The sequence below is a fragment of the Engraulis encrasicolus genome, chromosome 13 (genome assembly GCF_034702125.1).
Source record: "Engraulis encrasicolus isolate BLACKSEA-1 chromosome 13, IST_EnEncr_1.0, whole genome shotgun sequence".
In the NCBI taxonomy this organism is placed as follows: Eukaryota; Metazoa; Chordata; class Actinopteri; order Clupeiformes; family Engraulidae; genus Engraulis; species Engraulis encrasicolus.
In genome coordinates this window covers 8156697-8181044 of record NC_085869.1, presented here as the reverse complement: position 1 = coordinate 8181044, position 24348 = coordinate 8156697, and the positions used below count along the sequence as shown (strand labels likewise).

At 43.0% G+C, this 24348-nt stretch overlaps 1 protein-coding gene across 1 annotated transcript in view; it reads left to right on the top strand.

The window, feature by feature from the left end:
• Positions 1–24348, top strand: part of si:dkey-91i10.2 (uncharacterized protein LOC555224 homolog) — a 69393-nt gene that overhangs the window by 31640 nt on the left and 13405 nt on the right. The window contains exons 6-7 of the mRNA XM_063214575.1: positions 16243–16281; positions 16447–16622. Coding sequence (XP_063070645.1) covers positions 16243–16281; positions 16447–16622 — 215 coding nt within the window. The remainder of the gene's footprint in view (positions 1–16242; positions 16282–16446; positions 16623–24348) is intronic.

Below are 24348 nucleotides of genomic sequence, written 5' to 3'. Positions count from 1 at the left end.
GGGCACCCAACACCCCCCGGGCACCGCAAAAAAAAAACACACTCACACACACACACACACTCCCATACACAAACACACACACACAAACAAACCTGCTGCACAGCCACCGCCGACACCGCAACCACGGTGAGTTACACTGTAGTCCGTACACACACCGCCGTGACCTAGTGGTTAGGGAGGTGGTCTTGAGATCAGAGGGTTGCAGGTTTGAATCCCTTACTGTACCTCTTCTAACACCTCCCTCCACGGTTGAAGTGTCCTTGAGGAAGGCACCTAAGCCACATTGCTCCAGGGAGTGTAACCAATACCCTGACAATATCTTTAAGTCGCTTTGGGGTCATTCCACGCCAAATCAACAAGAGCCCGCGCACTTAGGTCTCAAAAAATTCTGAAAATATTACTGAGTGTACCCATGGTACTTAAGAGAAACACTGTAAATTTATTTGAATGTAAGATGTATACTCTCCATGTTACAGCCAATTTCACTGGGGGAGGGGGGTGCCCATTTTGTTCACACTCTTTTTTTTGTCAAAGTTCACAAGCCCGTAGCTCAAGAACTAAACCATGTAGGAAGCTCAAATTTGGCATGCTGGTACATAGATTGGAATAGTTAGTTGCAAAACTGTCAGTTTTGGTCTGTATGATCCTGCATCGTCATAGCATTCCCTCAAAGATGATGCAAATTGTACTGGAGTTTTTGGCTGTGCTCTGTTTAGGCCTTCAGAAGACATATTTGTGCCCAACATAGCCTCATGATTTTTTCCCCATGTAGATACAAGTAGAAACACTCCCATAAAAATCTATAGATAGAAAGGAAACCCCATCAGTGTTTGACCAGAATACCTCACAAGCCTGACAAATCATTTTGGGTGTCATTTTCAGAGCACCAGAACACCTTGTGGGATTGTCCATAGATTTTTATTTAATTTTTTTCTTCATTCTCCATGAAGTCTTCTTTTTAAAAATGCTAATGAGACTTGTCTTATGTGATGTTTTCATTTTTAATTTCCACCCTGAACATGGGCAAAATGCAAAAAGAGAGCAACATGATTTCGATAACATTTAATGTAAAGACTAAATAATCAAATGCAAATTTTGCCCAGACATGATCACCCAAGAGTCCCTGTGCAGGGGTGCAGGTATCCCTTTCAATTTCAATGATTTCAGGAGCGTTCAATGTGGGAGCAGGTTCGCACACCAAAAGAGACAGTAGGTCAGGCACAAAGAGTCATGTTGTTACTTTTTTTGACCAGCAGATGGCAGCGGAAGAAACGCATAGAAAACATATTGCTCTCAATGTGCAGGTTTCCCATGTTCAGGTTGGAAATTAAACAAGAAAACATCACATAAGACAAGTATCATTGGCATTTTTAAAAAGAAGAATTCATGGAGAATGAAGAAAAAAATAAAATAAAAATCTGTGGACAATCCCACAAGGGGTTCTGGAGCTCTGAAAATGACACCCAAAATTATTTGTCAGACTTGTGAGGTCTTCTGGTCAAACACTGATGGGGTTTCCTTTCTATTTATAGCTTTTTATGAGAGTGTTCCTACTTGTCTCTAGAAGGGAAAAACATCAAGAGGCTATGTTGGGCAGAAATATGTCTTCTGAAGGCCTAAACAGAGCACAGCCAAAAACTCCAGTACAATTTGTATCATCTTTGAGGGAATGCTATGACGATGCAGGATCATACAGACCAAAACTGACAGTTTAGCAACAAACTAGTCCTATCTATGTACCAGCATGCCAAATTTGAGCTTCCTACATGGTTTAGTTCTTGAGCTACTGGCTTGTGGACTTGGACAAAAAAAAGAGTGTGAACAAAATGGGCACCCCCCTCCCCCAGTAAAATTGGCTGTAACACGGAGAGTATACATCTTACATTCAAATAAATCTACAGTGTTTCTCTTAAGTACCATGGGTACACTTGGTAATATTTTCAGAATTTTTTGAGACCTAAGCGTGCGGGCTCTTGTTGATTTGGCGTGGAATGACCCTTTGGATAAAAGCATCAGCTAAATGTAATGTAATAATAATACAGCTATTAATTATATTACAAGCAGTCTATATCTGGACAAAACAATCACGCACCTCTATCCCCATGATAACTCATCTCATTATATTCATCACATCTGATCAACCAGCCGCACGCCTGCCAGTCTAGACAGCGACCGGACATGCCCAGACCTCCTGGGCACATTGTCCACAGTGTGTGTGTGTGTGTGTGCGTGTGCGTGTGTGTGTGTGTGTGTGTGTGTTTGCCTGTGTGTGTGTGTGTGTGTGTGTGCGTGCGCGTGCATGTGTGTGGTCATTTTGCGACACGCTTTGGCTGGCTCTGTCAGTCGCTTCACCTCTCTCTGTAAGTAGCGGTGGTGGTGTGACTGTGTGTGTGTGTGTGTGTGTGTGTGTGTGTGAGTGTGAGTGAGTGAGTGAGTGAGTGAGTGAGTGAGTGAGTGAGTGAGTGAGTGAGTGAGTGAGTGAGTGAGTGAGTGAGTGAGTGAGTGAGTGAGTGAGTGAGTGAGTGAGTGAGTGAGTGAGTGAGCGGTGGTGGTGTGACTGTGTGTGTGTGAGTGAGTGAGTGTGTGCGTGCGTGAGAAAGAGAGAGAGACCCTGAAGCAAGCTCTAATCCTCATAAACAACTGCACTGCAGCTGCCTACTCCTTTCTCTCTCTTCTTCACTGTCTTTCAATTACTTTTCTTCTCATTCTTTCTCTCTCTTTCACACACACACACACACACACACACACACACACACACACACACACACACACACACACACATGCTCTCAGTCTATTGAAGCCTTGTCCATGTTCGGGAAATGTTCAATAAATGCTGTTTTGCTAGCAGCAGCAATATGCAGCATCGACCCAGAGACATACACCCTGCCCTCCTCCCCTCCTCCCCTCCTTCCCTCCATCTCTGCTTCTCTCCTTCTCTCCTCCCCTTCTTCCCTACTTCTCTCCTTCCCTCCTTCCCTCCTTCCCCCCTTCTCTCTTTCTCTCCTTCCCTCCTTCCCCCCTTCTCTCTTTCTCTCCTTCCCTCCTCCCCTCCTTCCCCCCTTCTCTCTTTCTCTCCTTCCCTCCATCTCTGCTTCTCTCTTTCTCTCCTTCCCTCCTTCACTCCTTCTCTCTTTCTCTCCTTCCCTCCTTCACTCCTTCTCTCCTTCCCCCCTTCTCTCTTTCTCTCCTTCCCTTCTCCTCTCCTTCACTCCTTCACTCCTTCCGTCCTTCCCTCCTTCCGTCCTTCCCTCCTCCTCTCCTTCCCTCCTTCCCCCCTTCTCTCTTTCTCTCCGTCTCTCCTTCTCTCCTCCTCTCCTTCCCTCCTCCTCTCCTTCCCTCCTCCTCTCCTTCCCTCCTCCTCTCCTTCCGTCCTTCCCCCCTTCTCTCTTTCTCTCCTTCCCTCCTCCTCTGCTTCTCTCCTTCCCCCCTTCTCTCTTTCTCTCCTTCCCTCCTTACCTCCTTCCCTTCTTCCCTCCTTTCCTCTTCTGAGATGGTGGCTACTAGCAAGCCTCTGGGACCCCCAGGGAAATGTCATTCACTCAAGCGTCAAAGAAAAAAAAAAGAGAGCTGTCGTCTCACACGTCACAAAAATAGTACAGTGCGTCTACACTGTAAAAAGAGATCTATAGGATTTACTCAATTAAATTGGTGTAAGGATTTCCACAGTCCTAAATAGAGTATTACGTACCCCTACATATTCAGTTAAGATTAACCAATTCCAGAAGTTCTGTTATACTGACCACATCAAAGTAAAAAATACTGGTAAAAATGAGGTAACATTTACTCATTTCAGGTAGCTTTTTATCACCACTTGTTACTGTTAAAAATGGGTTAAAATTTACTCATTTCATGTAGCTTTTTATTAACACCTATTACTGATAAAAATGGGTTAATGTTTACTCATTTCATGTAGCTTTTTATTACCACTTGTTACTGTTAAAAATTGGTTAAAATGTACTCATTTCATTTAGCTTTTTATTAACACCTATTACTGATAAAAATGGGTTAACGTTTACTCATTTCATGGAGCCTTTTAGTATTACTGCTTTTTCATCAATTGTTAATTATTCTGATTACTTTATTGCTGTGTTATTCTTATTCCTATTAAGCAGAGGTGAAAAGAGTACTAAAATATTTTAGTACTCTTTTCACCTCTGGTTAATAGGAATAAGAAAAACACAACAATAAAGTAATCAGAATAATTACTCTGTTGAAATTGTACTCAATCACAAGTAAATGTACCATTGAAAGAATCTACTTAGGTAAAAATAAAAAGTATATCATTTCAAATTAAAATAAACTTTGAGAAAAACTAAAAAGTTACTTTTTAACAATCAGTGTTTTCTGCCTCTACTTTTTTACTTTACTGTTGTGCAAACGTCCACCAGGGAAATTACAATTACAACAAACCTGTGCATATCAACCAAGATGTTTTATTTAAAGGGATATCGCTAACAGGAAAATGTGAAAAATGAGCAGATACACAATGTTTCAGTTTATCTCACAAAAAGTAAACAAACATAAACAACAGGACCATTTAATTCACGAGTTTGCCCTGGAGTATGGTAACCATAGGCAATAGGCATAATTCGATGTTAGCTGGCCTCTGTCCTGGGACCCTGCGGAGATCATGCGGCACAAGATCCGCTTCCACCCCATAAGTGTAGGGGACATGTAGCTGGGTGATCCAGTGAGATGAGGGAGTGGGGGAGGTGCTGGGACAATTAGGATAGCCTTTGTGCATGACAGGGGAAGGAGGGAAGGAGGAATTTAAATTTACGCGAAGGCGGAAGCTAGATATGGCAACTGTCAATAACTCTCAGACTTCCTCCAGAACTAGGTTTATATAAACAATATGTAGAATTTGTCGCAGTTTTTGACAGAAATAGTCAAATTTTGTTCCGTTTTCACTTTGTTACTTATAAAGGCTCATCAGTGTATAGTGTTCTACCATTAAACTGCACACATAAAAAGGATACTAGTTTCTTTTAAAAAAGGATATCAGTTCGAGTCTATTTGGTGTCCAGGACAACAGTTTCAAACAAACGGGCTGCTCTACTTTTCAAAGACTAAATCCAAGAATTCGTTTTACTCTTTGAGGAAGACATACAGCATTGAAACATCAGAGTCCAACCATACTGATAACATTGCAAAGATCTCCTACTTATTACAAAATCACTTGTTTAGTGGTAAATAGTTGGGATACGGGACAATTAACCGGTCAGGCCACTCAGAGAAACCATTAGCAATTACAGCATACTGTATACTGGAGAGGCCAGTAGAGCTGCAAACTGGCTCACAGAGACCGGAGGTGCTGTGGACGTTGAAGGCACGGTGGATGGTGGCAGGGATGACCCAGGTGCTGCAGGCACAGTGATGGCTGGCAGCATGGTGGGGAGTGGCACGGATGACCCAGGCGCTGCAGGCACGGTGATGGCTGGCGGCACGGATGACCCAAAAGGTGGATGGTGGCAGGGACAACCCAGAGCATGGCAGTATGGTGGAAAGAGCTGCTGCACCGAGTGGAGGGACTTCAGGGATGGGCACAGTGAAGTCCTCAACCTTTTCATGATTGTCCTCCACTGCGATGACCCTTTTAACAATAACACGTACTGATTACTACATATGCGAGTGAAATACAGTATGCCAAAAAGAGTAAAAAGTTAATGGACAGAAAAACAACGTACAGTGCCTCTATTTATATGCCCAGTATCTCCTCTCGTTCCTCTTCAGGACCATCATCTCAGGTGTGACCACAGAACACTGTCGCCTTCTGTCATCAGGCTGCCCTTCTCCCGCTCCTGGGTCTTCTCAATGTTGTCAGTTGTCACGTACCTGAACACAACCCTGTGACAAGATACACTATTAAGAATACTCATTGGTTAAACTATTTTTTTAAAAGGTACATTCTATGGTCTGTTTTGGTCATCTGTCTAGAGCTGAAAAAGTAAAGGGGTTGAGTTATTAGTAACAGTTGTGACCAATCCACAGTGTATTTGCCCTCTACACAGCTCTTGACAGCTTCAAATAGAAGTTAAGTCATCAGACTGCTCACGCATTGTTGACTCAAACACACACACAGACAGTGCAGACCCTAAAGAGAGAAGACCTGCCGTCCTTTTTAAAATAGAGACCGTAAAAAGAACACTTGTTATGCTATTCTACAGGAATAGGCTGTTTCAGAACATAGGAGTTTGTTTCAAGAAATTTAAGAACGACTGGACTGAGGCCACCATAAGGAATGAGTGGTGCCCACTTCATATCTGAAGTTAACGTGACCATCCATTTGCTTATTTCAGAAATAACACCTGGCTAGTTTCTTTACAAATGTGCATACATGGTCCATTGTGCTCCAACAATGAGAGCGCAGCTTGATTATGTCACATCTGTATGCAAACAGTAAAGGGATCTATTGACCTCAAAGGTGCACTGTGAAATGTATTTGGCAGTCTCTTTCCATAATTCATGCGGCCCAGTCATAAATCTTTTTCACTGATTCTTACCACCACCATCAAATTCAAAATATTCTCTGACTGCGCAAATTGCAATATTAGTTATAATAGTACTAACTGTAAATATGAGTTTATTATTTAGTAAATATTCATGAAAAGATCAAATTAGGCACCACAGTTGCAAAATCTACTCTGCCACCATCCTACACAGTGCACAGTGCAACAAGGACAGCAAGCCTGAGTGAGTGAAAATGGCTATTAATATAATAATAATAATAATAATTGTATTTGTATAGCACTGTGTCATACAAGGCATGTAACTCTGAAGAAAAATAAACAGATAACATGACAGTGTTATGGCCTTTAAGTCTGTTTATTTTTCTTCAGTCTGCGACTTACCCTGTTCCAGAATGACTTCAGGACAACCATGCATAAAAAAGATGCAACACCACTGCCTGAAACACATATTAAAAGCACATAACAATTAAGTTACAAGTAAGTCATTCTCGGTCATTAATATGCTTTACTTGCCACACACCACATAGGCTGTAGCTTACATGAGAGGTAAGCAGCTACCGCCTTTTCTCAACTCCTGCAGTAGGCAGAAGCAGAACACCTTCATTATGCGCACACCATTGTGAATAATTTGACGTGGATAAAGTTTAAGAAGTTGTACTTTTACACTCGATTCTTATGTAAACATTTCTACCCCTTGCAATTGCTATCCGTTTTGAAGCATTTGTTTCACTTTTTTATACTAGTTATGAAAATATAGGCTACCGGTCTCTTTTCGTTGGACTGCCCTTCCTAATGTCAAACGTCATCACTTCGGTACAACTGAAGTGTGTGCGGACTGCGAAGACCAGCGAGAGAGAGAGAGAGAGAGAGAGAGAAGGGCTGTGCTTATGGAACCTGCGCGTGTCTGTTCATAGACTATGAAAGCAACTATCAAACTATCGTTGTCAAAACTAACCCTGAGATTGAGTTGGCAACGTCCAACAAAAAATAACTGACTCCATGTTAGGTGATGTTATGACCGTGGATGAGCACATTGGGAGGTCCCTCGCCAAAAACCTCCTCTCACCACTACTCAGAGTAGCATTGGTCTACATATGACTACTTACTATGATACATTTACAACAAACTAATCAATTTCTCCTCGCAATGTTAACTGATTGATCATTTGTTTGCGTTTATGCTCAGCAGGATTTAGCATGTCTATGGTGGCGTTGTTTAAAAAGTTATTTGATGATCGATTCCTCTCGCTCCCCCTCTCCCTTCCCAGTAACACAGGCAGGCACCCGGCATGCACACACACCGTCTGTCTCGCTCCTCATCTTCAAACTGTCATTCAAACTAAAAATGTCTACGATTATGATTAATAATAGGCCTACAAAAGAGTCTTTAGTTGACTCGGCACGGAGGCATCCCAGAATGATGACTGTTTACGCACACTGCTTTGACAGTTGATATGAAGCATTTCGTCGCGCATTTCATTGATTTGAAAACTTGGTGACCATAGGAATTTACACATTTTTAAAACAACATTCAAAGAGGACGATTCGCGACGGGAACTGCTGAAAGACTTACGATGAAGGATTCAGTGACCAGCTACAAACGTAGCCGTTCCATGTTGAATTGTGGAGAATGAAAGAGTGAAGTAATGTGCCGTTCGTAGTCTGTCTACGAGCACAGTCCTTTAGGTGCATGTAAGATTATCACACTACAGCCTTGTGTGAAAGCAAAAAAGGAGGGTATCTTGTAGAATTTTCTCCTCCGTGCTTTCGCGTGATGCAGAGCATCAAGTGGCAGTGGCAGCGCAAACAGTGGATGGATCATTCGGCCACAAATATTTGTAGAACGACACACGAGGTCAGGTCACCACCAGCAGCCAGTCCCAGTCTGCGCGCCAAAACTAGCCGACAAGGCAACATTTGAGAATGGGAAAAAAAACTCGGCTGCAGTGGGTTTCATTCTACAACATTTTGAAATTGGTAGTGCTATCTGTTCATCTTGAACACAGTGCATACTTGTTGCCTTTTCCAAACGAAGTTTGAACGGCAGCTACATGGTCCATTGACCTGTCTGTCTGCCCAGTGCGTTGCTGATAGCAGCTGCCTGAGTCACAGCCAGACAGTCATTACGAGCCAACTACAACTCTAGCGTGATTTAGTTTCCTTTTGATCATTGTTCATGTTTTGTATTCCATGTTTAATGCACGACTGGCCAGCTTACCTTCTGAATTTGTCCCGTCCATTGGAAGTTCACTTCATCCGCTAAGAGGCTCGCCACAGTCGCCGGTTGATTCTTCTTCCAATGAAGTCCCAGAAAGCAATGCGCATTGCGGGCCTTAACCAATTTCAATAGGTAGTTTTGACAGAGACGGTTTGGATCATACTAGCCAATAGTATTAGTTACAGTGTTGGAATGTAAATTGGGTAAAGTTTAGTCATTTATAGGTAGTTTCGACACTGGCCATTAGTATTAGTTATAGCGTATGAATGCAAATTAGGTATAGTTTAGTCATTTCTCACCAGTACCAAGTCCTAGTCCTTATTTATAGGTAGAGTGAGTATATTATACCCCTTGCATCAGAGTAACCTCAGCAACCTAATTTGTTGGGGTAAAAAATATTCATTTTTTGTCAGTGAAATGTACTGCCCCTCAAAATCCTTTTTATCAGTGTACTTGGGCTCTAAGAGAATGTTCATGATGGATGGATGGCTTTGCTGACAACAGCAGCTTCCTTGACCTGCATTGGTCATCTCACTCTTTTTTCACCATCGCTTTCTTTCTTTCTTTCTTTCTTTCTTTCTTTCTTTATTTCTTTCTTTCTTTCTTTCTTTATTTCTTTCTTTCTTTCTTTCTTTCTTTCTTTCTTTCTTTCTCCCTCTGTTATGTCCTCTCATTCTCTCACTTACAAACTCTGCCCTGTTTTCCCTCTCTCTCTACCACTCTCTCTCTCTCTCTGTGGTTCTCTCTCTCTCTCTCTCCAACTGTTGGTTTGCCTCCCATCCCTCTCTCTTTACAGAACTACTGTACACCCCTGTCTCTCTCCGTCTACCCATCCTCTCTTGTGTGCTTCATCTCTCTCCCTCCACTGAAGGCTTAGTGGACCACCCAAACAAAAGGGACAGAGGAAAAGCACTGTTCAAATGTACTAAATCATAAAGGGGAAGAAGCCTTTTTTACTTTGGGAAGCAGCTAGCTGCTGAGATGGGAGTTAAAAAGAGAATCGTCCCCCACCGCGACATTACAAAGAGATGGGATTTAAAAAGGAGAATCGTCCCCCACATTACAAGGAGATGCTGGGCCCCATGTGCCTTTGCAGATAGCAGCTTCCTCTGGCGACAGCATCTCACTGGCTACAGCTATGGTACTGTGTCTTTGCAAGCTACAAACACAGAAAAGGAAATGAATGGAAAGGAAAAGAAAGGACGGGAAAGGAACAGAGAGGAAAGGAAATAAAAGGAAAGGAAAGGAAAAGAAAGGAGAGGAGAGGAGAGGAAAGGAAAGGAAAGGAAAGAAAAGAAAAGAAAAGAAAAGAAAAGAAAAGAAAAGAAAAGAAAAGAAAAGAAAAGAAAAGAAAAGAAAAGGACTGGAAAGGAAAGGAAAGGAAAGGACAGGACAGGAAATGAAAGGAAAGGAGAGGAAAGGAGAGGAGAGGAGAGGAGAGGGAAGGAAAGGAGAGGAAAGGAGAGGGAAGGAAAGGAGAGGAGAGGGAAGGAAAAGAGAGGAAAGGAAAGGACTGGAAAGGAAAGGAAAGGAAAGGACAGGACAGGAAATGAAAGGAAAGGAGAGGAAAGGAGAGGAGAGGAAAGGAAAGGAGAGGAAAGGAAAGGATGGGAAAGGAGGGGCAAAGGGTGGTGGGGGCATGTAAAGGAAGGAAATGTAAAGGAAGGGAACTGCCAGAAGAGTAGAGGAAAGTGGAGTACATGCAGGAGGCAATGAGACAAAAATACAAAATTGGAAGAAAAGACAATTAAGGAAAGGAAGGGATCCGGGGAGAAAATAAGGAAAACAAAGTGAATGGAAAGACATTAAAGTAGCAGTGGTCTCCAATTTTTTTTCCCAAGGGTCAAATTGTTTAGCGCAAATGAAGCCGAGGGCCAAACAAATTGCACGACTGTGATGGCCAAAGACACATACATGTTTTCATCAGTTCCATCCTCATGGCGGGCCATGCCCAAGCAGGATTTGGCTGCGGGCCACCATTTGGAGACCATTAGAGTGCAAGCAAAGGAATAGCATGAAAATAGAGGGGATGAAAGGGCAGGAAGTGTGGAGGAGAGGAGAGGAGAGGAGAGGAGAGGAGAGGAGAGGAGAGCAGAGAGGAGAGGAGAGGAGAGGAGAGGAGAGGAGAGGAGAGGAGAGGAGAGGAGAGGAGAGGAGAGCAGAGAGGACGTTAAGGGATTGCCTTCGCTAATAACATCCAGCAACACTCTCTGCAGTGCACCGTGCTGCATTGGCATAGCTTATCTTTCTCCTCTCTCTCTTTCTCTCTCGTTCGCCCTCTCTCTCTATCATACTTTCTCTAATTCTCTCTCTCTCTCATACTCTCTCTCTGTCCTTCTCTCTCTTCGTCTCTCTCTTGCTCTCTCTCGCTCTCTCTCACTGTCTCTCATTCTCACTTCATACCTTCCCTCTCACTCTCTCTTTCTATCTCTCATTCTGTCTCTCATTCTCCCTCTCCCTCTCTCTTTCTCTCTCTCTCTCTCTCTCTCTCTCTCTCTCTCTCTCTCTCTCTCTCTCTCTCTCTCTCTCTCTCTCTCTCTCTTTCATTCTCACTTCACTGTAGTCTTGTCAGTCCTGTCGTGTATTGAGAAACCCATCTCCTCCTGCTGAACAGCTCTGCTCTGCCCGTGTGCCTCTTGGCTGATAGCAGCAGCAGTAACTAACTACTGCACTGACTGCAGCCCTCACCACTGTCATTCCAGAGGGGAGGAGAGGAGAGGAGAGGAGAGGAGAGGAGAGACGAGAGGAGAGGAGAGGAAAGGAGCAGGAGAGGAGAGGAGAGGAGAGGAGAGGAGAGGAGAGGAGAGGGGAGGAGAGGAGAGGAGTGGAGTGGAGAGGGGAGAAGAGGAAAGAAGGGAAGAAGAGAGGAGAGGAGATGAGAGGAGAGAAGGGGAGAGGAGAGGAGAGGAGAGGAGAGAAGAGGCGAGGAGAGGGGGAGAGGAGAGGAGATGGGAGGGAGAGAGGGCATGAGGAGAGGAGAGGAGCACAGAGGAGAGGAGACGAGAGGAGTATAGATGAGATGAGATGAGTTGAGATGAGATGAGAGGAGAGGAGAGGAAAGGAGAGGAGAGAAGTGAGAGGAGGAGAGGAGAGGAGAGGAGAGGAGAGGAGTGGAGAGGAAAGGAACGGAAAGGAGAGGAGAGGACATGAGAGGAGAGGAGTTGCGGATAAGAGAGGAAAGGAGAGGAGAGGAGGGGAGAGGAGAGGAGAGGAGAGGAGAGGAGAGGAGAGGAGAGGAGTTGCGGATAAGAGAGGAGTGGAGAGGGGAGGAGAGGAGAGGACAAAAGAAGAGGGGAGGAGTTGGGAGAAGAGAAGAGTTTACGAAAGGAAAGAAGAGGGCCATCCATCCATCCACTCATGTTAATACTGTTGCTAACTGATAACAGAGGCGTCTCTCTGTGAGTGCAATCAGCCAGCCAGAGCTGGGCAATATCACACAGGACGGGACCAGGGCCACATCAGGGACAGAGCTGGGCCACATCAGGGCCAAAGCAGGGCTCTAGGTAGACATGGCAACTGTATCTGCTGTGTTAAGCGAGACCTAGGCTTAATTACGGCTTCCCCACTTGTACTAGGGCTACATCGGTTAGACCAGGGCTTTTCTTTTCATCACCAGCCAAACTCGCTAGTAGTGGTTAATCGTACTAGCCCAACACACACTCACTAATAGGCCAAAGTGGCTAGTCTTTTCTACCAGCCAAAATGAAATTTCACCAGCATTTGGACTGTTGGTGGGGGAGTACCAGTGCTCCCCCCCCCATCCTGCTCACTTGGGTTTTCTTTTACGGGCCCCCTTGTCATAGGTGAGGCATAACATGCAATTCCACAAACCACTACAGTAATGTTGGGTCCTCGGATGTTTCCCAGACTCTCGATCCCACCCTCCACCCACCCACACCCTGCCTCCGCTTTTGAAGTGGATCAGGGCCTTGTTACTGCCTCAACAGGGCCACATATGGACCAGGCAAGGGCATCAGGGCTATAGCGGGCCCAAATGGATTCCGCACCCTATGCCGTTACCTGCTGCGTTCAGCACCAGACCAGACCAGGGCCTTATCACTGCCGTCTCATCAAGGGCCACTTGAGAGCCCCACTAGACTAGACTGCAGCCACTCCAGCTGGATCTGCTGCTGTGCTCATTGCTTCCTTAAATCCATTTTAGCCCAAGCCCTTTTTGGGAAAATGTGCCCTCTCCCTATTAAAACCTAAATATCTCAGCACATAAAAACATGAAATAAGTTGCATTTTTGAAGCTAGAACCTTCATTTTGCACTAGAATGTGTTCATTCAGCTCTAACATACCCACATTTTTAATAAAACAGCTCAAATCTCAAGAACCTTAATGCAGCGTATATGTCGCTCCAGGACACAATGGGTTAAATTCATTCATAAATAAATAATAGATAAGACATTCCACTGCTCTAAGCATAAATAGCTGAGGTCATTTGGGACAATCTGATTGGCTACAGAGAACAGTAAGTGGCCATTGTGATGTCAGAGCTTTGAGATTGGTAGATATTGCCAATCGCTTTATGGACATACTGGAAGACATTGTGTCAGTCAGATGATGTGAAATCCTAAACTGTAACAGTGTAGTGTGTTTGTTTGCTATTGTTGTGATTTTTTCAGGAGCAGATTGTGAGTGATGTCTGTCCCATGATGTGATGTAACATGCTGTTCCTCAGCCACTAAGCTCCCCTCATCATAAGCCTGCCAATGCCCCCCTTAGTATTACAATAAAATAGACTAATGCCCCCTTAGTATTACAGTTTTTCTCGATTGCTTACACACAATTTTCTGAATCTGTTCTCGAATTCTCAGAACTCTACACACAAATCTCCAAACCTCACACGCAACGGGCAGAACTCTTCACTTCCTCTGAAAAATGCACGTCTTGTCTCAAAACAATGTACTCTCTTCTAAAAACCTCATTTTGTTCTCAAATGATACACACAAGCAGTCATTTCAATACATTCTTATGTGAACCATTGAACACTAATATGCACAAGGTAAAACTCTATACTCAACTTGGCACGCAGTAGAAGCTTATTTTCTTCACTGTTCTATTCACTAAAGAGAGTATTTTTCTGTAGCAAAATACTGAAATATTGTTTTTAGACTCGGAGTACACAAATGTGTGGCAAAAAATATATTTTACATATTTTTCTGACATTTTTTAAAAATGTACTAATTTATTGTAAAATATTGGGTAACCACATGAAAGTGATCTCTTGTATAACATCTTTTGGAGTTCAAAAACTAAACAAATGTGTTTTCTCACTGCATCCACTCATGTTTTCATCAATATCACATGCAATGTTTGTCCTTATGGGGTGATGATTTCAGATTGTAAACCGGTATGAAGATGAGGAAGTGAACATAGGGTGGCAGTTGATTTTAGTATTTTGAATGGCAGTGTGTTCAATGCGACAACCAGGGTTTTTCTTCATGAAAATTGTGTGTAATCCAGAAAATTGTGTGTAGTGGTTTGAAAAGAGTGTGTTTTAAAACTGAAATGTGAGTGTAAATAAGGAATTGTGTTTAGTGTTCAGTGACACTGGTTAGGGGAGTTGGGAAATGGGTGAGATGTTCCGAGAATTGTGTGTGAAGTACCAGAACTTGTGTGGAGGCAATCGAGAAAAACTGTAAAACAAAATAGACTAATGCCCCCCAATGGGAACTAAGCCCCGCCTCCACTCAGCTTTGTCCTTCTCAACGCCCCCTAGGGCTCCCCAACGCCCCCTGGGGGGCTGTAGCGCCCCTGTTGAGAAACACTACTTTAGCCCCCTAAGCTCCTCTCCCTGCCCCCTGCCCTCTGCCCCCTACCCACATTAAACATGTTCAGCACATGCCCATCAATAAGGCCATCTGCCGATCATGTTAAGACTAATGTGGCCATCGAGTGGTTGTGTTTATTGGCCGCCTATTGGCTAATGCATTAATCACGGCACTAGAATATGCATATGCCTTTTAAACTATTACTGCATGTTTTTAAACCATTACTGCATGGTTTCAAAATATTGCTGCATGGTTTTGATGCTCTGACTCTGGTGTCATTTACACATTGTTTTTTTTCCTGTTAAGTGCCATTTTATGGCAATACTCTTACAGACGTGATAAATTGAAATGCTCATATTTTTTATTTTTGGTGGTTTTAGTCTCCTTTTCATATGGTAATTGGTCATCAGAGGGAGATGAGTTGTTGAGGCTGTTGACTTAATGTGAGCTTGTAAAAATCCTCAAATGAAGAGATATGTACTTTAGGACATAAATGAGTGTTATTGTTGTGCTGTTAGGCCTCTCGAGTGGGGAGACATTTGCATGCTGTCTAGCCAGCTAATTAGGTGTATCCCTCTCCTTGTAGTTGATATGTTCAAATTGAATGGGAGAGTAGGCACCATAAAACACATTGCTATTATCTGAAGTGCAATATATATCGAATCATTATGTGTTGATATTTTGTAAGGAAATCACAAAAAAATATTATAAAGTACATTATGTGATTAAATGATAATATAGGTGGGTACCTGCCATAGGAACAAAACAAATAATGTGCATTTACACAATGACAAGCTACATATCAAAATGATTCGTGCAGACTGAGTTTCAATAAGATGACATAACCTTACATTACATTACATTACATTACATTACACGTAGCCAGTGCTCTAAATGAACACCAGCCAACCAGCCAACCAGCCAAATGCTGGTGACATTTCAGTTTGGCAGGTAGAAAAGAACTTACTATCCACTTTGACAAATTAGCGAGTGTGTGCTGACTAGTAAGGTTATCTACTAGCCATTTTGGCTGGGGATGAAAAAAGTGAATTTAGAGTCATGCATGTAGCCAGTGTTGCCAGATTGGTCTGTTTCCCGCCCAACTGGGCTGCTTACCATGCCCGTGTGCGGGGAAAAATGGCATTATGCAGAAAAACCCGCCCAATTTTTGCCATGGAAATCAATACAATTGGGCGGGATTTAGTGCCTCTAGGCGGGTTTTGAGCATTTTTTGGGCTGGAAATCATCAGCCTCATCTGGCAACCCTGCATGTAGCTGATGCTTTTATCTAAGGCCGCTCTGAGCAGCGCACTGAGGAGGGTTCAGGGGACGTTGTGGTGTGGTGGCCGGCGGACTCTTAATTTACAAAAAATTACTCTCCATAACAAATACTACATTAAGTGAGAAGCAAAAGTCTACCTGGGAATATCCAGCTCCCATTGTCATTGAGACACAGCAGAGCACTCCACAGCACACAAGTGAACACTGCACACTGCACACTAACTGTACTCATCACTTCTCTTCTGTCTCCACAGCGATCTACAGCATCCACAGTAGTTCATTCTAATACTATACTGTACTATACTATACTATGCTATTCTATACTTTACTATACTATTCTATACTATACTATACTATGCTATCCTAACTCTACTCATCTACCTCGATTGTGTTTTCTTCAGCGATCATCAGAGTACTTACTATACTATCCTACACATACTGTCCTACTATCCTATACATAAACTCTGCTCATCTTTGTCGATTGTGTTCTCCACAGCGATCATCAGAGGCCGGTCGGAGCCGCGCGGCGAGGAGCGTTCGGGGCTGTGCGGCGGCCATGTGATCGATAATATTATTCTGTACTATACTATCCTAACATAAACTCCACTCTTCTCCACAGCGATCATCAGAGGCCCCTCAGTGATCGATAATATTATTCTGTACTATACTATCCTAACATAAACTCCACTCTTCTCCACAGCGATCATCAGAGGCCGGTCGGAGCCGCGCGGCGAGGAGCGTTCGGGGCTGTGCGGAGGCCGGCGTGCAGGAAGTGGTCAGCACCGCTGGAGCACCGTGAGCAGCCTGAGCGCCGACAGCGGAGTGGTGGGACTCAGCGACGAGCGCGAGGACGAGGACGAGCCGCTACGACACCAGGTCAGACGCCTGCCTTATTTTAGTCTTTTTTTTTACATATTTTTTAAAGGGGTTTTATGCCTTTATTTGACAGGACAGTCAAAGATGGTGACAGTAAGCGAATGGGACAGAGAGTCAGGGGAGGATCGGGAAATGACCTCAGCCGGACTTGAACCGGGGTCCCCATGGGCATGCAAGCCCAAATGTGGGGGGCTTAGCACGCTGTGCCACAGTGCCCCCAGTCTTTCATGAGTTATTAATAGTTATTATTAGGGATGCACGATGTATCGGCCAGATGTATCGGTATCGGCCAATATCGGCCAATATTCAACACATCGGACATCGGTCTGATGGGTAAAACTGGGCCGATGTTAACGCCGATGTTTTTTTATATATGTTACGGTTCTAAAAGAATGGACTTGACGATTACTTTCACTGTTTGTCTTCTATTTTGTCTCTATTTTTGATCTAATTATCACAGGGAGTTAAAAAGTGTTTTTTGGAAATAAGACGACATTCAAAAATTCTGTTTGTTTGCATCATTGTCATCTCTTTTTTTTTTAAAAGAAAGAAAAACATCGGTATCGGTTAATATCGGTCATCGGCCAAAACCGCAATATCATAATCGGATATCGGTATCGGCCGAAATTTTTGACATCGTGCATCCCTAGTCATTATTCATTAATATTAGTATTAGTTTCTTTTTTAACTTAAGGTTTTACTTTTTTATCACTTTATTTTATTTTTCGCCCCGCCTCCTGGCCCCTCCTCCGTGGAGAAAACAATAAAATTTCCGAGCTGTCTGCCTCGCCACAACAACTTTTGAGGGACTGTTTTTCATTCACCATCCCAATTGCAAATGAGAAAAAGACTCTATAATTGAGCTTTTGCAAGATATTGAAATATAATGCTGTTGTCTGTGATGTCATCATGACGAGAAGCGAGTGGAGGAGTATTGGCAGAGGACGCGCTCAACTTCTTGGAAAACCGAAAGTCTTTGGGTGCGAGATAAAAAGCATCAACTTAAGGAAGAAGAAATCCGCACTCACAAACTGCGTCTCATTATTTATTTATATTACCACCATGTCCAAAAAGCAAATGCGTTTCGGCTATCAAGCCTTCATCAGTGCGTGGTACCACGCACTGATGAAGGCTTGATAGCCGAAACGCGTTTGAGGAGGCAAGTGGAGGATGCAAGGTCCCATATTAAGATGCACTTCTTGTAATGCTTTTGTTTTTGTGAAGCGTAAATGCTCAGCCCAGTCTCTGCACTCCGGTTAACTCCTACTAAGGGGGAGGAGCTACAGTGTGTCATTTCCTGTTGCACTCTGCACATGGATCTCAGTCTAGCACTGAACCAGCACAACCCCTCTCACCAGCACTGTCAGGTGATATGCCTGCTCTCTGGCTGTTGTTTTGCTTGCCGTCGCTGGAGTAGACACTGATAACATATAACCTGACGCTGATTAAATGACTGCAGTCTCAAATCGTATAAAACTTTGCTTTGGTCTCGGAGGGAGTTATTACAGTTCAGCTGTGGTGAGGACATCATGTTGACGCATCGTGTTGTGGGGATTGTGGGCACCCCAGAACACCCCAGAAAGGTTGAAATGCACACTGATGACCTCCCTTTTCATTTCGTTTCAATTCGAGACGATTCGAGCCAACACAGCCCCTTCTCTACCGGATTTTAATCTGGGGTGTACTCACTTTTGTGAGTACATGTTCAAACATTCATGGCTGTATTTAGTTTTTTTCTGAGTGAACAAGAAATTTAAGCGATTAAATATGTTGCTAAAAGGTCACTAATCATTGTGTCAAAGTGAAATTTCTGTAATGCTTTCCTATGAAAAGATATACTCAAAAACCTGCAAAACTGTGAGGGGTGTATTCACTTTCGTGATATACTGTATACAGTAGTGCTGTTTCTGTAATGTGATGTGAGCTCAAAACATCTGATGAATATTTGTAGTAGTTTCAAATGTAATGTAACAGTCAGGTTGGGTACCAAAGCTACCACTGAATAAGCAAGCAGAATGCTATATGAATGTGCTGGTCAATGTCTGTCATTAATGGTCTGAGTAGGAGTTTTTTTTTCTTTACCTTGCAGTTTGGGTGATTCACTCACATGTCCTGTGGGTTTTCAGTGATGGTCTGGTAACAGTCATGTCAGTGTGGTTAAATTATTAGCAGCACTTTCACCAACAGAATAACCAGCATACTTTTCAGCATAATTTACTTTTTGATTGCATTTCAATAAAAGGGATATTTGTTTTGGATATTTGAAATAGTTAGATGGTTGTGTACGTCAGTAAGGTGCTTTTGGAGGATGCCATTGGGTGCTAAACAAACAAACAACCAAAGATAAAGCATGTGCCCCTTTGCGCAGAGCCTATGTTACAACTTAACTGTCACCTAAATTAAAATGACCAAGTCTTACTTTGTTACTCTCCTCGCTCTTGGTAATGTCATAGCAATGTTGTTATGATGTAGTTGAGTCTTTTCAGCAATGAGTGAAGGGGCTTGCCAGCTACCATGGCAGAGTTCATGTCCATTACTCCACTCACACTGCAGACAAGCAGACAAAGGAAGAACATAATCAGGTCATGTGTGTGAACATTGCATGTTGCATATTGCAGTGCACTGATTTCATGTTGCTTTGCTAGCTTACAGGGTTTCCTGACAACTCTCTGTGGTTATGGCCACACAATCAAGAGCTAACTGTACGCTCAAAGATGAAAGTTAAAATGCTGAGTTGAGCTGAGGGGTAAGAACACAGTTTCAGATCTGGAGGAGCTGCAGGTGCCGGCCCTCATCACTAGCACAACTCCTCTCTACAGAACAGCACTGTAAGGTGCCTTCTTTGCTGCTGGGCTGTTGTCTTGCCTGGAGTCACTGGAGTACACACCGATAACATATAAGCTGACGCTGACAAAAATCGCTGCATTCTTACATTTTTAAAAATCTTTGCTTTGGTCTCGGAGAGAGTTTGATACAGTACAGCTGTGAGGAGGGCATCATGTCGACATGTCTGCTGGGGATCTGCGGTATCAGCCTGTGTGTGATTGGGTGGATCCTTGCTCTGCATATGGGGAAAGTGTCTGTGGCACGGAGCGTACACACGAAGCAGTGCCACGCGTATGAATACATTGTGGATGGTCTGTGTGGCACGGAGCGTACACACCAAGCAGTGCCGCGCGTATGAATACATTGTGGATGGTCTGTGTGGCACGGAGCGTAGACATGAGGCAGTGCCACGCGTATGAATACATTGTGGATGGTCTGCGTGGCACGGAGCCTAGACACGAAGCAGTGCCACGCGTATGAATACATGCTTCTCTGTATGTCGGCTGGGCCCCTGCTGCCCTTCTGATATGTGGTGGCATCTTGCTGTGCTTTGCCTTTACTCTACCAGAAGAGGGACGCAACAAGCCCCAAACAGCAGCGTACACCAAGCCCAATTCAACAAGCACAGCTAGGAGCGGCCAGAAGGATTATGTTTGAGGAAAATGGCTTTTCTGGCGGGACCGGAAGGATTATATTTGAGAAAAATAGCTTTTCTTGCCCCTTGTTTTGGACTTTGTCCGTTTTGTGTGTTTTGCAACTTTTATAACAGTCACATGTCTCTGACGAACTCCCACCCATCTTCAATAGCAAATGTTCTGTGGAAAACTGCATTGTGTACCACTCTCATAATGCGCTGGCTGCCACCCTACAGACTTCCTGCCAACTCGTTAATCTCACACAAACAGGTGGGTTAAAGGGGTATTTGGAACATGCAAAAGAAGGACATGACATTTCGCAAAAGTTACTGAATTAGCAAGCAGAATACTTTATGAATGTGCTGGCTTTCAGTAATGTAACAGTCATGTCAGTGTGGTCACGTGTAACTATCAGCAGCACCTTCACCAACAGAATAACCAACATACTTTTCAGCATAATTTACTTGTGCTTTTTGATTGCATTTCAATAAAAGGGATATTTGGTTTGGATATTTGAAATAGTTTGATGGTTGTGTACGTCATTAAGGTGCTTTTGGAGGATGACGATGGGTGCTAAATAAACAAACAGATAAAGCATGTGCCCCTGGATTCAAACACTCCACCCCTGAAGAATGACCCATTAACCCCTTTGCACAGAGCCTACCTTATAACCTTACAGTCACCAAAATTATAATGTCCAAGTCTGACATTGTTACTTATGGCTCTAGGTAATGTCATAGCAATGTTGTTATGATGTAGTTGAGTCTTTTCATCAAAGAGTGAATGGGCTTGCCACCTACCATGGCAGAGTTCATGTCCATTACTTCACTCACACTGCAGACAAGCAGACAGTGGATGAAAATAATCAGGTCATGTGCGTACACATTGCATGTTGCATATTGCAGTGCACCCGTCACAAGTTGCTATGCCAGCTTACAGGGTTTCCTGTCAACTCGCTGTGGTTATGGCCACACAATCAAGAGCTAACTGTACGCTCAAAGAGGAAAGTTAAAATGCAAAAGACATCCTCCAACACCTGAGCAGCATGGCTAGATAGAGGAGGATTGTTCCCATGTGACAGTGACATGATTGCTGCTGGGCTGTTGTCTTGCCTGTAGTCACTGGAGTAGACACCGGTTAGATACAGCATAAGCTGACGCTGATAAAATCACTCCAGTCTCAAATCTTGTAAAACTTTGCTTTGGTCTTGGAGAGAGTTAGTTATAGTACAGCAGTGAGGAGGACATCATGTCGACGGCGCGTCTGGGGATGTGTGGCGTCAGCCTGTATGTGATCGGCTGGATCCTTGCTGTCGTGTCCAGCACCATGCCCAGGTGGAGATGGTGTCGCTACACCACAAGTATCAACATGGTCAGAGTAGAGGGCCTGTGGAAGTACTGCCAAGGGCCCACCGCACACCACATGCTCTGCACGGACTACAAGTCCCAAGGACTGGAGCCGCATTCAGATTTGCTAGCCGTGATGGGCTTTTTGGTCAGCTCCATCACCGTGGGGTTTTTTGGATTTATACTTGCCCTCGTGGCAGCCAAATGCACAGTCATGGGTGAAGCACTCATGACGTACAGATTCATGATCATCTCCTGCATGACGTTCGTCGTGTCTGGCGTACTGATGCTCATCTCAGTGTCCTGGTCTGCTTATGGCGTCGCCAAGGAGCCTTGGCTCCCCGACTACGACGAGGCTACCACGTGCTGGCAGGGTGCTTCTCCGTACATAGGCTGGCTCTCTGCCGCCTTGATGATCTTTGGTGGCATCGTGCTGTGCAAAATGGCTTGCACCTCTGCATCTACTCGGCGAGAGCAGCAGCGGGGCCCAACAGGAATGCTATGAAAAAAACAAGATAACACTTTATTTTAGGGATACATCTATTAGCACTAATACATACAATGTTAATGCCTGCATAAGTAACTTGTAAGGCATGTACTAAGCAAACGCTAAGGCCTACTAGGTCCTTAATAAGGTTAAATTGGTAATAAATCCCTTATTGTGCATGAGCAAGACATTTGCGAATACTGTACATGCCTAACAAATATTGTATGTATTAGTGCTAATAGATGTATCCCTAAAATAAAGTGTTACCAAAAGAATTTACTGACATTTACTGTGTTGCCGTTCGTCCCTTGGATTCTGGGTGATACTGAGCTCTGAAAACTGCAATTTAAACCGTTGCTTAAATAATACAGCTTGTGCCTTTAATATTTGTTTTAGTGATGCATATACACAGTGATGTGAGCTCAACACATCTGATGAATCAATTAATATAAAAGAAAGGTTGGGTACCAAATGTACCATGCATTTACTGAATAAACAAGCAGAGTGCCATATGAATGTGCTGGTCAATGCCTGTCATTACTGGTCTGATTAATATGTTTTTTTTGTTTGTTTTTTGTTTTTAAATGTGTTACCTTGCCGTCAGAGTGATTCACTCACTTGTCCTGTGAGCTTTCAGATGTTACCAGTGGTGTAGTGGGGATTTTTAAAGTGGGGGTACGCAAATTTTAACGTCATCAAATAATTAGGCAATTTATCATGTCAAACCCCCCAACTGTCCTTAATCTACCATCATTGCTTCTCCGTTTTCATCTGTTTGGTCAATCACCTGCAATACTGTACTGCTATTTGATAATTCCTTTTTGTATTCAAACATGGGCAGAATATTCTTTTTAAATCTCACGTCAGGAGAAGTGGGTGGACTGCGTACCCCCGCGTACCGCGCCCACTACACTCCTGGATGTAACAGTCATGGCAGTGTGGTGTCAAGTAAAACTATCAGCATCTTCTTCATTATGAATAACCAGCATACTATTCAGCATAATTTACTTTTTGATTGCATTTCAATAAAAGGGATATTTAGTTTGGATGTTTGAAATAGTTTGTATGGTTGTGTACAAAGCGGATTCCAAAAAAGTTGGGACACTTTGTATTTTGTGAATAAAATCAAAATGCTGTCATTTTCAAAACATCTAATATGTTAATAAGGTAGAACATTATGTACAGACAACATATCAGTTGTTAAAGTCGAGCAGAATTATTGTTTTGAGGTAATTATGTGATCATTTAAAATTTGACCCATGCAACAAATCTCAAAAAAGTTGGGACAGGGCCAAAACATGTTGTAATAGTTGGATAATTCTAAAAATAACACAAGGAAGAATATTTTAAAAGGAACTATATTGACTGCCAACATTAATGCACAACTAAAATACCATCACAGAAAGGCTGTGGCAGTCAGCAGTGAAGATTTTGAGGGACTAATTACTTATCTATTACACAGAAAGATTGAATTATCAAAATTGCAGGCATATAAGGCCTATTTCCGTAATATAGAGTTCTGTGTTATCATTGCATGAGTTATGAGATCATGAAATACTTGTGGTCAATAAGCAAACTATGACACTCCAACAATGACAGCTCTCGAAAAAATGACCATAAACACAACACTTGATTAATGCACATGATGCAGACATTAAACAGTGTTACATGCAGAAAAGCTCATTCTATGGACCTAGGAGACATGTGAAACTGTCCTCTGATTACAGGATGGAAAATAGTTAATCCTGTTTGAAAATTATGGAGTCATGCACCCTCCAGGTTATATAGAAAATTAATACTTCAGCTTGATTTAGTGGTCAGTCTGAAAGACAGCATATACGATGGTAAGGGGGTGCAGAGGTGACTTGGTTAGGGTCTTCTTACTCATGTAGAGCATTAAAATGAATGTTAAATGATGCATACAGACTTTAAACAGCAAACATAGCTACCAAGGCATTATATTTTGGAGCACCGCCTTTAGGTATTGTCCCCTAATGGTGGCAAATTTAAATCTCTACTATGTTCCAACAGTGTGGTTCCATCATAAGAGTAAACAGGTCACAAAATTGTTTTCTTGCAGTCAGGATATGCCCATATTAAGCATAACAAAAAGGTAAACAAGTTGAAGAACACACCTATCAGTTGAGCTGCTGAAATCATGTCTCGCACATCAAAATATCTAATTTTTGAATAAAATTATGCCATCAGTCAAAGTATTTAACTGTTCAGTCTCATCCCTTGTGTTGTGTTTAGTCTTATCTAATATAAAATGCATTTTATTGGCCCTGTCCCAACTTTTTTGGGATTTGTTGCAAGGGTGAAATTTTAAATGATCACATAATTACCTCAAAACAATAATTCTGCTTCACTTTAACAACTGATTTGTTGTCTGTACATAATGTTCTACCTTGTTAACATATTATTTGTTTTGA